This window comes from Dendrobates tinctorius, unplaced genomic scaffold (assembly GCF_039654945.1).
Source record: "Dendrobates tinctorius isolate UK_male_01 unplaced genomic scaffold, ASM3965494v1 ptg000035l, whole genome shotgun sequence".
In the NCBI taxonomy this organism is placed as follows: domain Eukaryota; kingdom Metazoa; phylum Chordata; class Amphibia; order Anura; family Dendrobatidae; genus Dendrobates; species Dendrobates tinctorius.
Window position 1 is genome coordinate 69,154,682 of NW_027361703.1, and position 14,860 is coordinate 69,169,541.

The window sequence follows — 14,860 nt, forward strand, 5'->3', positions numbered from 1 at the left end:
CAGGAGAAATTGATTCACAATCAGTGTTGCTATAAAACTGGACAGGTTGATTTCACAGAAGTGTGATTGACTTGGAGTTACATTGTGTTGTTTAAGTGTTCCCTTTATTTTTCGAGCAGTGTAATTTTGCCAGTGCAATATATTTTTTTATTTTAACAAAATATAAAGGGGTATTCATATCTTCAAGATCATTTTTCAATACTTATAATAATAATAATAATAAATGTTATTTCTATAGCGCCGACATATTCAGCAGCACTTCACATTTCAGAGGGGATTTGTACAGACAATAGACATTACAGCATAACAATAATCACATAGATTATAACAAATACCAAGAGGAATGAGGGCCCTGCTCGCAAGCTTACAGTCTATGAGGAAAGAGGTACACACGAAAGGTGGGTGGTAACAATTGCCCTGATTGTTTTGACCAGCCATAATGTTAAGTCTGTAACAGTACAGACACAGAGGGCTAATGGATGCATAAAGCATGTGGGAACATGATGCGGGGAACCTGGTTATGGTAAAACTTTTGACTGTGCCACCCAGGGATAGATTAGGTTAATGTGTTGAGGCGGTAGGCCAGTCTGAATAAATGCGTTTTCGGGGCACGCTTAAAATTGTGGGGATTGGGGACTAATCATATTGACCTGGGAAGTGCATTCCAAGGAATTGGCGCAGCACGTGTAAAGTCTTGGAGACGGGAGTGGGAGGTTCTGATTATTGAGGATGCTAACCTCAGGTCATCAGCAGAACGGAGGGCACAGGTAGGGTGGTATACTGAAACAAGGGAGGAGATGTAGGGTGGTGCTGAGCCATGGAGGGTTGAGGGTAATATGTTTATACTGAATTCTGGAGTGGATGGGTAGCCAGTGTAATGACTGGCACAAGGTAGAGGCATCGGTGTAATGATTGGTGAGGAATATGATCCTGGCTGCAGCATTCAAGACAGATTGGAGAGGGGAGAGTTTGGTAAGAGGGAGACCGATTAGAAGAGAGTTACAATAGTCGACAAGAGAATGAATATGAGAAACAGTAAGAGTTTTTGCGGAGTCAAAAGTAAGAAAAGGTCGAATTCTAGAAATGTTTTTGAGGTGCAGATGACAAGAGCGAGCCAGTGATCGAATATGGGGGCAAAGGAAAGCTCGGAGTCAAGTATGACCCCAAGACAGCGGGCATGTAGCTGGGGAGTAATAGTGGAACCACACACAGAAATGGCAATGTCGGGTATAGGTACATTAGTAGAGGGAGGAAACACAAGGAGTTCAGTCTCTGACAGGTTCAGTTTCAGATATAGTGAGGACATGATGTTAGACACAGCGTTTAGACAATCGCTGGTGTTTTCTAGAAAGGCTGACGTGATGTCAGGAGAAGTGTATAATTGGGTGTCATCAGCATAGAGATGGTACTGGAAACCAAATCTACTGATAGTTTGACCAATAGGGGCAGTTTACAAGGAGAAGAGGAGGGGGCCTAGAAACGATCCTTGAGAAACCCCAACAGTAAGGGGAAGGTGAGAGGAGGAGGAACCGGCAAAAGATACAGTAAAGGAGCGGTCAGAGAGATAGGAGGAGAACCAGGAGAGAACGGTGTCCTTGAGGCCAATGGAACGGAGCATAGTGAGGAGGAGCTGATGATCCACAGTGTCGAATGCTGCAGAGAGATCCAAGAGAATTAGCATGGAGTAATGACCATTTGATTTAGCTGTTAGTAGATCATTAGAGACTTTAGTGAGGGCAGTATCAGTAGAGTGTAAAGAGCGGAAACCGGATTGGAGAGGATCGAGAAGTGAGTTATCAAACAGATAGCGGATAAGACGGGAGTGGACCAGGCGTTCCAGGAGTTTAGAGATGAAGGGAAGATACTTAATACACTATGTTGTGAAAAGCACATGGAAACTAATGTTGAGCAAAAAGATTAACAGGACCATTGTGACGCTGTCAAGTCAGTAGTCTGTTACTGCAGGAAAGGGGACCACCTTCTATTAACCTCCTCATTCCTGACCATCATTTATAACAGTTTGTTGGATATCACATTCCAAAAACCATAACTGTAACATGGAGATGGGACCCCATATGAGACTATAATAACTTCTACTTTTCTTGCAACTTGTTTTAATGTGTCTGTGTGAATTGGTGCCAATTCAGTTACAAGCATTTATGATGTCAAACATTGATGTTAAACGACCCCACAGTTTTAAGCAGCCAATCTGGTGCAGAAGAAATATAGTAATACTGAGCATGGTATGTAATAAATATGCTCCTCAACATTGTAATTGCAACACCAAGAAAGAAAAGCCTAAGCGTATGTTTCCACGTTCAGGTAACGGCAGCGCTTTACACGCAGCTCCGCCCAAAGCACTGCCCCCTTTTGAACGTGTGGTGATTCCGCATGTGTTCATTGAACATAGACATGAGCGTATACACAAGTCTGCCACCTGCGTCTTTGAACGCATAGTGGAGATGGGATTTCATAAAATTCCCTCCACTATGCTGTAACATCTGACTGTGGAAACATACCCTTTAAAAGTATGTAAATCAAGGGATTAATAGACATGTTAATGGTATCCACATAATTAAAACATTTTTTCAAAACATCTCAATTTATTCATTAATGCCACAAGCAGAAATACATGCACTCACACGCCTTGGCATGCTATCAATGAGATTATTAATGGTTTTCTGAGGAATGTTTTGTGAAGCTGAATGCACTTGGGAACACAAATCATCAAGATCCTCTGCCTGCAGCTCTCTTTGCAATCGTCGACCAGTGATATCCCAGATGTGTTAGATGTGACAAGTTTGCAAGACAGCAGGATACTCACAGTAACATCAACAATATGCGGCCTCTTTATGGCATTAGTCCATGACTCATTGCTGATGATGACAGCCCTCCATTCCAGCCTTTATTGCTGTTTTGCTCAGAACTATGATAGTCTTTTAAAGGTATGGTGTGAAGTCAAAGGAACACCTATAGCTGGATGTCTGTCTCAAGGTGTTGTGCAAATGCCTTCTGATGGTTTTTGTACACATTGCTTGACACTTTAAGCTTGGTATGTGTCATCTAATTTCACTTTCAGTACAGAATGGATCACCTTGTGTCATTCTTTGAATTTGATTGGACCATTTGGGTAATTCAATGAAGAGACCTTCACAAGAGAACTTAACATTGCTCCATCTGCCTGAATTACTGTGAGGACGGGCCTACTGCATGATAGCTGGTCTCCTATAGTCTTCATTCCAGCTCCACTAATAGCTTGAGATAAGAAGAAAACCAGCTCACCCTGCACCAGTTCCAGTGGATCTGGGAGCTCACGATCAGCACTGATGCAGGCGCTCGATGCAATGCATGGAAAAAATTGATCCAGCTAAAACAAAAAATCCTTTATCCCAGTCAATTAAAATCAGGCAAGTACCCAGACGGTATACATGTAAGGTTCATATAAGGTGCAGTGGGAACATGGGGAGGAACGTATGATCACCAGACATGTTTCCAACAGAGCATGTTCTCAATCTTTGTGTGAATGGCATGACATTACAGTGGTGCAGTCATTTCTTTAAAGCGTACCAGGAGCCATTTTTCAACACAAACACCAGGCTGTGTGTTGCTCATGCTACTGTCAACAGCCTGCGTGGCCTAATCCTTGCTGGCATGGCCATCAGCATCTCTGAACTTGTCTCCCATAGAGCATATCTGGGTTCTTATTGGTCAGCGATTGCAAAATGAACTGCTAGCAGATCTTGATGATTTGTGTGCTCAAGTTCATTGAGCTTGGCAAAACAATCCATAGGCCGGTTTCACATTAGCGCTTTTCAAGCGCACGCACGGCCGGGGGTAGCTCCACCCCCGAGCCGGCTCTCTGCCCGGCGTGCCCGCCCCTTGCTTGTAGCGCCGCCTCCTAGCGCACAGCGGCGCCTGCGATCGGCGCACCCTATCTTTAGCATAGGGTGCGCAGGCCGTGCGCTAGTTGCGCTTTGACCTGCGCTGCGCACTTTTGACGGTGCGCCGTGCGTGCCAAAATCCGAAAAGTTTGATTTTGGCGCGCACAGCGCACCGTCAAAAGTGCGCAGGTCAAAGCGCAACTAGCGCACGGCCTGCGCACGATCTGCACACCCTATGCTAAAGATAGGGTGCGCCGATCGCAGGCGCCGCTGTGCGCTAGGAGGCGGGGCTACAAGCAAGGGGCGGGCACGCCGGGCAGAGAGCCGGCTCGGGGGCGGAGCTACCCCCGGCCGTGCGTGCGCTTAAAAAGCGCTAATGTGAAACCGGCCTATGAACTTCACTAATAAATAGCATCTCAAGGCTTGTAAGTGCCTGTATTTCTCTATGTGGTGCTTGTATTCTATACTGAATATATCGAAATGTTTTGAAAATTCGGTTTCCATTTTTTCATCAATTGTGTATCACTAACATCTTTTTCGATTCTGTGATATTCATTATTGCACAAATTTTGTGTCTTGGTATTGCAGTTTCAATGTTGAGGAGTGTAGTTAAATGAGCATCCTAGCTCTTTCCGAGAGCTTTCTACTGTGGCTGGGCCATTCCCTGGAGGAAGATCTGGCTAGTCCCGTGTTTAAATGAGGCTCCACGGACTTTATTTGCATATACTGTGGCTTATTGGAAGGGGACGGGAGTGCCAAGCCTTCAACTCCATCTCTTCAAAGGGCATATTGAAAGGGGTTGATCAGATAACTTTAAAGTGATTTCCTTTATAATGAATACTATCCACTAGGGTCAGGAGTTTATAAAAGCTGTGACACGTAAAATGCACAAATTGGCCAACACTGTCAAACCACGGGATATCAACAATAAGCCATGCAAATATAAAAGCAGAAGCACATATAAACATTTCACAGCATGTGCCATGCTTGGACATGAAATATCCGTATGTTGTACATACCTCAGATATTTTAGGCATTTCCATCATCTGTGAAGAAGGGAAAATATGCTTGTTAGGGAGTAACTGTTAGAAAAATAAAATGATTGGAAACTATTTGTGTAAGTAGAGATTTTATAGGTGTAGTTACAGTGCAATGATGTATTTGATTCCAAAGAAAGTGCATAAGTCACAAAAATATCTAGATACAAAAATGGGAATGTATTTATTAAATAATGAACCAATATTTTAAGATTCTCTTGAGAATTTCCCAAGTGAATTCACAACTAAAATTATTTTTCAACAGCTCCATTGTACTGCTGGAAGCTTAGATAAAGCAGAATGTCAGCCCTGCACATAGATAAGGCCGTGCATGCATCTCCCCTGTCACTTCCTAGGATCTGGTGGAGGCGGCTGTACTCTATTTTGCAATCTATTCCTGGAGACTGAAATAATCTATTACATTTCTCTATCATATGACTTCTATTCATTTCACCTGCCATAAAAGTATGCATGTACAGTATGTCGAATGTGGCAGCCCCCCAGAAAAGATTTCATAAATGAAAAATAAATAGTTACAGCATAAGCGAAAAAAAATAACACATTATTTCTATTCTACAGCTTTACTTCTAGTTATTAAAACCAAAAATCAAATACATGAAACATTCCGTTTCAATTGCTATTGCAGGTGCAAACAGAACAAATGCTACTTATTTCTCCAGCACTGTTTATTTCACTTTACAGTGGGGGAAAAAAATATTTAGTCAGCCACTAATTGTGCAAGTTCTCCCACTTAAAAAGATGAGAGAGGCCTGTAACTGACATAGCTTGACCACAACTATGAGAGTTAAAATTAGAAAACAAATCCAGAAAATCACCTTGTCTGATTTGGCAAGATTTATTTTTCAAATTATGATGGAAAATAAGTATTTGGTCACCTAAAACATACAAGATTTCTCGCTCTCACAGACCTGTAACTTCTTCTTTAAGAGGCTCCTCTGTCCTCCACTCATTGCACGTAGTAATGGCACCTCTTTGAACTTGTTATCAGTAAAAAAGACACCTGTCCACAACCTCAAACAGTCACACTCCAAACTCCACTATGGTCACCAGAAACAAAATTGTAGCCCTGCACCAGGCTGGGAAGACTGAATCTGCAATAAGCAAGCAGGTTGGTGTAATGAAATCAACTGTGGGAGCAATAATAAGAAAATGGAAGACATACAAGACCACTGATAATCTCCCTCGATCTGGGGCTCCACGCAAGATCTCACCCCATGGGGTCAAAATGATCACACGAACTGTGAGCAAAAATCCCAGGACAAAACGGGGGGACCTAGTGAATGACCTTCATAGAGCTGGTACCACCATAACAAAGGCTACCATCAGAAACACACTACGCCCCCAGGGACTCAGATCTTGCAGTGCCAGATGTGTCCCCCTGCATAAGCCAGTACATGTCCGGGCCCATCTGAAGTTTGCTAGAGAGCATTTGGATGATCCAGAAGAGTATTGGGAGAATGTCATATGATCTGATGAAACCAAAGTAGTTTGGTAGAAACAAAACTCGCTGTGTTTGGAGGAGACAGAATGCTGAGTTGCATCTAAAGAACACCATACCTACTGTGAAGCATGGGGGTGGCCACATAATAATTTGGGGCTGTTGCTCTGCAAAGAGACCAGGACAACTGATCTGTGTACATGAAAGAATGAATGTGGCCATGTATTGTGAGATCTTGAGTACAAACCTTCTTCCATGAGCAAGGGCATTGAAAATGAAACATGGATGGGTCTTTCAGCATGATAATGATCCCAAGCACACTGCCAGGGCAACGAAGGAGTGGCTTCGTAAGAAGTATATGAAGGTCCTGGAGTGGCCTAGCCAGTTTTCAGATCTCAACCCCATAGAAAACCTTTGGAGGGATTTTAAAGTCTGTGTTGCCCAGCGACAGGCCCAAAACATCACTTCTCTAGAGCAGATCTGCATGGAGGAATGGGCCAACATACCACAAACAGTGTGTGCCAACCTTGTGAAGTCTCACAGAAAACGTTTGAAATCTGTCATTACCAACAAAGGATATATAACAAAATATTGATATGAACTTTTGTTAATGAGAAAATACTTATTTTGCACCATAATTTGCATAATAAATCTTGCTAAGGCAGACAAGGTGATTTTCTGGATTTGTTTTCTCATTTTGACTCATAGTTGTGGTCTACCTATGATGCCAATTATATATAGGCCTCTCTCATCTTTTTATATTTGAGAACTTGCACAATTGATAGCTGACTAAATACTTTTTTTCCCCTCTGTATATAGCGCAACATACTCCATAGCAGTTAATAATTCAAAGGATTCAAGTACAGGCAAAAGCACAAGAGATGTTTTTTGATATTATTATGCTTTGCTTATATCCATTCATATTCTGCAGTGCTTTACATACATTATCATTGCTGACCCCACTGGAGCTCACAATCTAAATTCTCTATCAGTATGTCTTTCGCATGTGGCAGGAAACTTGACTACTGGAGGAAACTCACACAAACACGGGGAGAACACACAAACTCCTTGCAGATGTTGTCCTTCATAGGATCTGAACCCAAAGCAACAGTGATAACCACTGAGCTACCATGCTGTCCATATATACTAAACACAGATAAAAGCATAAAGGATGTGGGTAACGTGAGATATATTGCTGGACTAAAGGAAAACATCTGAAGAATAATATATAAATTGGTCATAAAAGAACGGTTGGGGGGCGTAGCGTGGCTATGGAGGAGTAGAGTCACACATCTATCTTATCCCATCCTGAACATGCTCCAAATCCTGTATGACTCATCAAAACTGGTTAAAACATCGCCAATGCCAGCAAAAAGAAAGAAAGAGTCATCGCATACAAATTTCTGCCCCTTTACAGCGAGTATTACCAGCTTTTTCAGGAGTTCAGCTTCTTCTCTTCCTATGCCATAGAGATCCAAAATGGCGTTGGCTCTTCCTATCAAGCACTCGCTCACCCTGACGACCAACAATGGGAGCATTGTGGAAGATCACTTCTTTCCCTCATCTCTGCAGGTCAGGTACTGACTCTGCTGGCGGAGAACAAACACCTAGATGTTGGGGCTCCAGATATCCCAGGTACCTCACTGGCTGCGCAGGAGTCTTCCTCTTCCTAAGATGGTGGACGGAAGACACTTCATCCCCAAAACTTAGATGCGTCTCCTGTGATAAGGATGGGTCCCAGTCCTCTGTTCCTCCGGCTCAGATATCACTCACCATTCCATGTCCCTGCATAGGCTGGGGTTTGTGCCACCTGCAGACACCCTCAGCTCCCCAGAAAGGGATCTTTCTCTGTAGCACTGTGCCCTTCTTGTCCTGGGCACTCAGAGGGGAGTTTACAAAAAGAGCTCTTACAGTGTAAGAAAGTCTAGGTGGATCTCAGAGCCAGCATACAAGCTATCCCAACCAGGGAAGACATGTCTCCAGACTGGAATCCTCATAAAAGGCTAAATCTGCCTCAATAAAAATGGAGATGCAACAATTAACAGAGAGGGTAACTTCTACTGAAACTCACACAGCTGAAAGTGCACATCAATTGAATGCTCATATTTGTTCATGACGTAATAAGCCGTTTTCACAGATACAAACAGAAAATAGGTATTAGACCTACCGGTAATGATGTTTCCAGGAGTCCATCCTGACAGCACCATGGAGGACGTCCTCCTCCTCCTTACAGGGACAGGAAGCACACGAGAGGTTAAAGGTCACGTCCCACCTCCTCTCCCTCAGTGATTTAACAAGTACCGCAAGGTGGATGATGCTAGTAACAGTTTAATGAAACAATCATATTACAGCATATGACATATCAAAATACAACATAGCATAACATAACAGGGAGGGAAGTACCCGTGCTGTCAGGATGGACTCCTGGAAACATCATTACCGGTAGGTCTAATACCTATTTTCCAGGACGTCCACCTGACAGCACCATGGAGAGTACCAAAGCACCTCCTCAGGGTGGGATTACCGCCTGGAGAACTTTTCTTCCGAATGCGGTCTGCTGACCAGCCAACACGTCAAGCTTGTAGTGCTTGCAGAATGTATTCAGATTGGCCCAGGTTGCTGCTCTACAGATTTGGTCAACCGAGGCCCCCGCCCGTTCGGCCCATGAGGCTGATACCGCCCTCGTAGAGTGGGCTTTTATGGACCCTGGCGGGCTAACGCCTTCGGCTTGGTAGGCGTCAGAGATTACTGAGGTAATCCAGCGCGCGATAGACGCCTTAGAGGCCTTCTTCCCCTTATTTTTACCCCCAAAAAGGATGAACAAGTTTGGGTCAATGCGCCAGCTATTGGTGGCTTCTAGATAGTCTAGCACCGCGCGCCTCACATCCAGCGAGTGAAGACGCTGTTCTTTTTTATTACGGGGATTGTCGCAGAACGATGGTAACACTACCTCCTGGTTTAGATTCTTTGAGGAGACTACCTTCGGGGTAAAGGCCGGGTCTAACCTTAGGATTATACTATCCCCTCTTATCTGTAGATATGGGTCCTTAGTGGACAGGGCCTGGATCTCCCCTATCCTTTTGGCCGTGGTAATGGCTACTAGGAAGGCCGTTCTACGGGTGAGGGCAGAGATGGTTATTTTCTCCCCTAGAGCATAGTGGTCTGTACAGAGGGACCTGAGTACCAGACCCAGATCCCACGGCGGGGTGAGCTGCCTAATCGTGGGACGCAGGCGCTGCGTGGCCTTTATAAATCTTATTACCCAGGGATGAGCAGCTAGCTGGTAATCGAAGAAGGCGCTTAAGGCTGAAACCTGGACTTTTAGCGTGCTAGGCTTAAGGCCTTTATTAAAACCTGCCTGCAAAAAACTTAGTATGCTAGGGAGGTCAGGGGTGCCTGCCACGAGATCGGACCTGCCACCCTCCAGACAGAATCTTTTCCATATCTTCCTATAGATTGCGGATGTCACCGGTTTCCTACTGGCCAGTAGGGTGGATATGACCTGGTCCGACAATCCCTTTGTCTTCAGGATGTCCCTCTCAGGATCCAGGCCGATAGATGAAGTCTTGCTGGGTTTGGATGGTAGATCGGGCCCTGGTGGATGATGTCCTTCCACAGGGGTAGCTCGACCGGATTTCCGACTGCCATGGCTCCTAGAAGGGGAAACTAGCTTCTCTTCGGCCAGTATGGAGCGATCAACATCACTCGTGCGTGGTCCTCGCGTATTTTCCTGAGCACTGCCGGTATAAGGGTCAGTGGCGGGAATGCGTAGGAGAGGGATTCTCCCCAGGTCTGACTCAGGGCATCCACGCCTTCTGGGTGGTCCGTCGGATTCAGGGAATAGAATCTGGGGACCTTCGAATTCTTTCGGCTTGCAAAGAGATCTATACTGGGGGTCCCCCAACGCTGACAAAGATGGTTGAAGATCTCTTCGTTCAGTTCCCATTCTGTCGGGCGAATCCGTTGTCTGCTCAAGTAGTCTGCTACTTCGTTCTGGGAACCCTCTAGGTGTACTGCGGTCACTGATCGGACTGTTCTTTCTGCCCAAGCGAATATTTTTCCTGCTAGGTCCTGTAGTGGTTGATGTCTGGGCCCTCCCTGGTGCTTCAGGAATGCCACTGTCGTCATATTGTCGGATAGTATACGGACATGACGATTCTCTAGTATCGACTGGTTCCGCCGTAGCGCTTCCCAGACCGCGTAGAGTTCTCTGAAATTGGAGGATCTGGTCTTGATGTCTACTGGCCATCTCCCCTGGAAGATTTTCCCTTCTATGTGGGCTCCCCAACCCCACACACTGGCGTCCGTGGTGACTACCACGTATGGAGAGGCTGTCCAAAATACGCCCACCTGAAGGTTTCTGGACCGTGTCCACCACCGAAGGGACTCTCTTACTCGTTCTGGCAGCCTTAGGGGTCTGTCTAGCGACTTCTGTCCCACCTTGCAAGGATCTCTTTCTGCAGTGATCTTGAGTAGAATTGGGCCCATCGGACGCACTGGATGCAGGCCGTCATGAGGCCCAGGACCTCCATTGCCTCTCTTATGGAGCACTGACGTCTCAACAGGTCTCTGGTTTTGGTCTGAATAGTCCTCTGCTTCTGTTCGGACAGCCAGGATATTCTGTCGGTTGAGTCTAGGAGGACCCCGAGAAATATTTTCCTGGTTTCTGGCCTGATGTTCGACTTCTCCCAATTGATCACCCATCCAAGGAACTCCATTACCGTAGTTGCTCGGTTTCTGTCGCGAACGAGCGCTTCCCTGGATCTTGCCACCAGTAGGAAGTCGTCTAAATAGGGTATGATCACGATACCCTGATCTCTCAGGTAGGCCACTACTTCTCCCACCAGCTTTGTAAAGATTCTGGGAGCTGAGGCCAACCCGAATGGAAGACACTGGAACTGGAAGTGGCAGGTCCGGGTTGGTAAACTGACCGCAAACCTTAGCAGTCTCTGGGATGAGGGATGGATAGGGACCTGGTAGTAGGCCTTCTTTAGGTCTAGGGTGCACATGACGGCGTCCCGATCTATCAGGAGGGTTGCGGATCGGACCGATTCCATCCGGAATCTCTTGTACTTGACCCAGGCATTTAGTGGTTTCAGGTTTATGATGGTACGGGCCTCGCCAGATGGTTTTGTGATCGAGAACAGGGACGAATAGTACCCTTTCCCTCTTTCTGACGGGGGAACTGGTACTATGACCTTTGATTTTACCATGTCCTGTAGATCCGTCCACATTGCGGAGTCCTCCAGGATGACAGTGGGGGTAATATATCTTTCGGGGGGAGGTGAATAAAGCTCTATATTGTAGCCCTCCGCGATGGTTCTGAGGACCCACTGATTGTGGGTGACTCGGGACCAGTTTGCTGCGAAGTGGCGAAGTCTCCCCCCAATACCTATGGCGTCATTGCCTCCTCGATCTAGAGGTTGATGTGAATGGAGGACCTCTGTCCCTCCCGGTCTGGCTGAAGGAGCCCTTATAGGAGCCTCTACTGGACCTTGCCCGACCCCTGAACTCGGTCTGCCTCCTAGAAAAGGAGCCTCTCCGAAAGGACTGGGGTTGTCTGGGTTTTTCCTCCGGGAATCCCTTCTTTTTATAGGACACCAGCTCTAGAATGTTATCTAGGGCTGGCCCGAATACCCTCAGGCCCGAGAAGGGGATGGCGCATAGCTTAGTTTTTGAAGCGTTGTCCCCCGACCAGGATTTGAGCCAGACTGCTCTTCGGGCCGCGTTGGAGAGGGAGCTGTTTCTGGCTGCAAATCTTACCGATTCGGCCGACGTATCTGATAGGAACGCCGTAGCCGATTTCATGAGCGGAAGGGATGCTAGGATGTCTGATCTAGGGGTCTTGTTGGTTAGGTGTTCTTCCAACTGCCCCATCCACAAAAACATAGACCTGGCCACCGAGGTGGCTGCTATGTTGGCCCTAATAAGAGCCGCCGACGTCTCCCATCCTCTTTTTAATAAGACGTCTAACTTTCTATCCAACGGGTCTCGAAGACCTGATGAGTCCTCGAATGGGATAGCCGTCTTTTTGGTAACTTTAGCGACTGGGACATCTATTTTAGGAATTTCTTCCCATGCCCGGGTTTCCTCAGGATCAAAAGGCAGTCTGCTTCTAAAGTCTCGGGAGAGTGTCAGTCGACGCTCTGCCTCCTTCCACTCCTCCTGGACCATCGTTTTGATGTGTTCACTTACAGGGAACACTACCTGTCTCCGGGCCACCAGTCCTCCGAACATTAAGTCCTGCCTGGACTGTGGTTTAGGGACCTCCTCTATCTGCATAGTATTTCTGACTGCTTGGACCAACTCGTCCGTGTCCTCCAGTCTGAATAGGTATTTCCTGCTCTGATCTTGTCTATCCCCCCGGATCTCGCCTTCTTCTTCCTGATCCGAATCCCGGAATTCGGACTCCTCACTAGGGCTTTCTTCCGACTCTGGGTCCGCTTCCCACCTTGGACGTTTGCGACTCGGCCCTGGGCTGGGGGACTGACGCCGTGCGAGGCTGGATGTAGAGGCCCGAACTTCCTCCCTTATCAGCGATCTCATTTCGGCTAGGAGGGATGGCTGTTCCTCGCCTACGACCCTTGAGGTACAGGGTCCGCATAGGGTCTTGTCAGCTTTACCCTGCATACTGGGCATCTGACCGATTTGGAGGTGGCCTTTGCCGGGTCCTTCGCCCCCGAGGGGGATTCTGTCGGGGCTCCCTTCTCCTAATAATACAGAAGGGGCACCTACTCAGATCTGGGTTGGGGTAATGGGTGGGAGAGGGTGGTCTGCGCTATGCGCACTTACCCCTCCGCCTGCTGGAGCGACCCCTTCCATCCTGGCGCGGTCCGCAGGGCGCTATGGACCTCCGAAACGTGCTCCCTGGATCTCCAGAAGCGCGCTCTGTGCCTTAGGAGCGCGCGCTGTGGACCCCGGAGGCGAGCGCTGTGTGGCTTCAGTGGCGAGCGCTGTGGCTTCCGTAGCGAGCGCTGTCTGGCCTCAGCAGCGAGCGCTATGTGGCTTCAGAAGCGCGCGCTGGGATTCAAAGGCCGGTGTCTGACGTCACCGGATGTGACGCGCGGCCTCTCGCGCTAGGCCGCCTCCTCCACTTCCTGCTCTGCGCGTGACTATGGCGGCCTCCTCCGGCCAGCCGCCGTGGGGAGCCAACCCCCATCCATATGCGGCGGACTGCCACTCCGGCCTCTTCGCCTGCTATGGCGGACTGCGGAGGCCTCATTCCTGCCTCCCAGCGCCGGCTGCGCCAGTCGTCCGTCGGTGCCCGCCCGGCCAGCCGCCTGCGGGGAGCCGACCATCACCTGCCATGGCGGTGAGTTTTTGGAGCCGAGAGCCTCTCATAGGGAGGAACGGCTCCCTCCAGGAGCGTCGTCCTGCTCCTGGCCTTTGGGGCAGAGGGACTCCCCACTGGAGAGTTTCGGCCCCGGGACCTCTTGACAGGGGAAGGCTTGGACTAGCCGTACGATCCCCTGAGCCCCTCCGGTAAGCTTCTCGTGTGTCCCTCCGTGCAGGGATAGGAAAAACACTGAGGGAGAGGAGGTGGGACGTGACCTTTAACCTCTCGTGTGCTTCCTGTCCCTGTAAGGAGGAGGAGGACGTCCTCCATGGTGCTGTCAGGTGGACGTCCTGGAAAGAAAGCATTCTTATTAAGGCTTGTAAGATGGACACTATACTCTACCAGTATTCTCCTGTCCAGCTTATGCCAGCCCTATCGCGTTACACGCTACAAAAATGCAGTACATATACCAATGCAGTACATATACGTCATGGTGCTGTGTGTGGGCGATCGCCGTCGCGTGTCAGCCTATTCTGACAGTTGACACCCAGCTCTCAGTGCCACCAGGTTGGAAGATACGGTGGTATGCACCTAGACTTTCAGTGAAGAAACCAAGATCAAAGTCCTTGCCAAATGCACCCTCATTACAATTGTCCATTTGTCAAATACCTCAGCTATAGTCATAAGTGCAGTGTTTTAGAATGGAAAAGGCATGGAGTCATGGCTGTTATGGCCTTTGATATCAGTGAGAGTTGCACCAAAATCTTGTACATGATCTGTTCTTCCCTTTCCACTAATATACTCCAGCTGTGCACAGTGAATCAAGATGCAAATAGCGGAAGGAGAAAAAAAGGAGCATTCATAGGATTTTAACACTGATATCAATAGTTCAGAGCATGTATCAATGGTTCAGAGCATGTCAATTAAAGTAGATTAAAAAATCCATGTCATGACTCCAGAAATGCTATTTACATGATGCATGTATCAATATATTTTTCTATCAACTGAATGTAAGGACGGTGGGTCATGGCCCGGGCTTACCCTGCAGGGGCGTGATTGACTGCCTGGTTTTCACTAGAGTCTCTGATGGTGAGGATAAGCATGGGGCGCAGGTCGTTACTAGATTTTACACCAGGGCAGTCCCCGGACCTGCAGCAGCTGACCCACGAGTCAAAGCAGGAATGCAGAGCACAAGAGGGCATAGACA

At 47.4% G+C, this 14,860-nt stretch overlaps 1 protein-coding gene across 2 annotated transcripts in view; it reads right to left on the reverse strand.

The window, feature by feature from the left end:
• The window catches only part of LHFPL3 (LHFPL tetraspan subfamily member 3), a 130,278-nt gene that overhangs the window by 42,931 nt on the left and 72,487 nt on the right, over positions 1–14,860 (reverse strand). Inside the window, exon 3 of one of the 2 annotated variants that reach the window (XM_073573627.1) lies at positions 4,901–4,927. The exons of the other annotated variant lie outside the window; for it this stretch is intronic. Coding sequence (XP_073429728.1) covers positions 4,911–4,927 — 17 coding nt within the window. The 3' untranslated portion in view covers positions 4,901–4,910. The remainder of the gene's footprint in view (positions 1–4,900; positions 4,928–14,860) is intronic. 2 annotated transcript variants of the gene reach the window in all.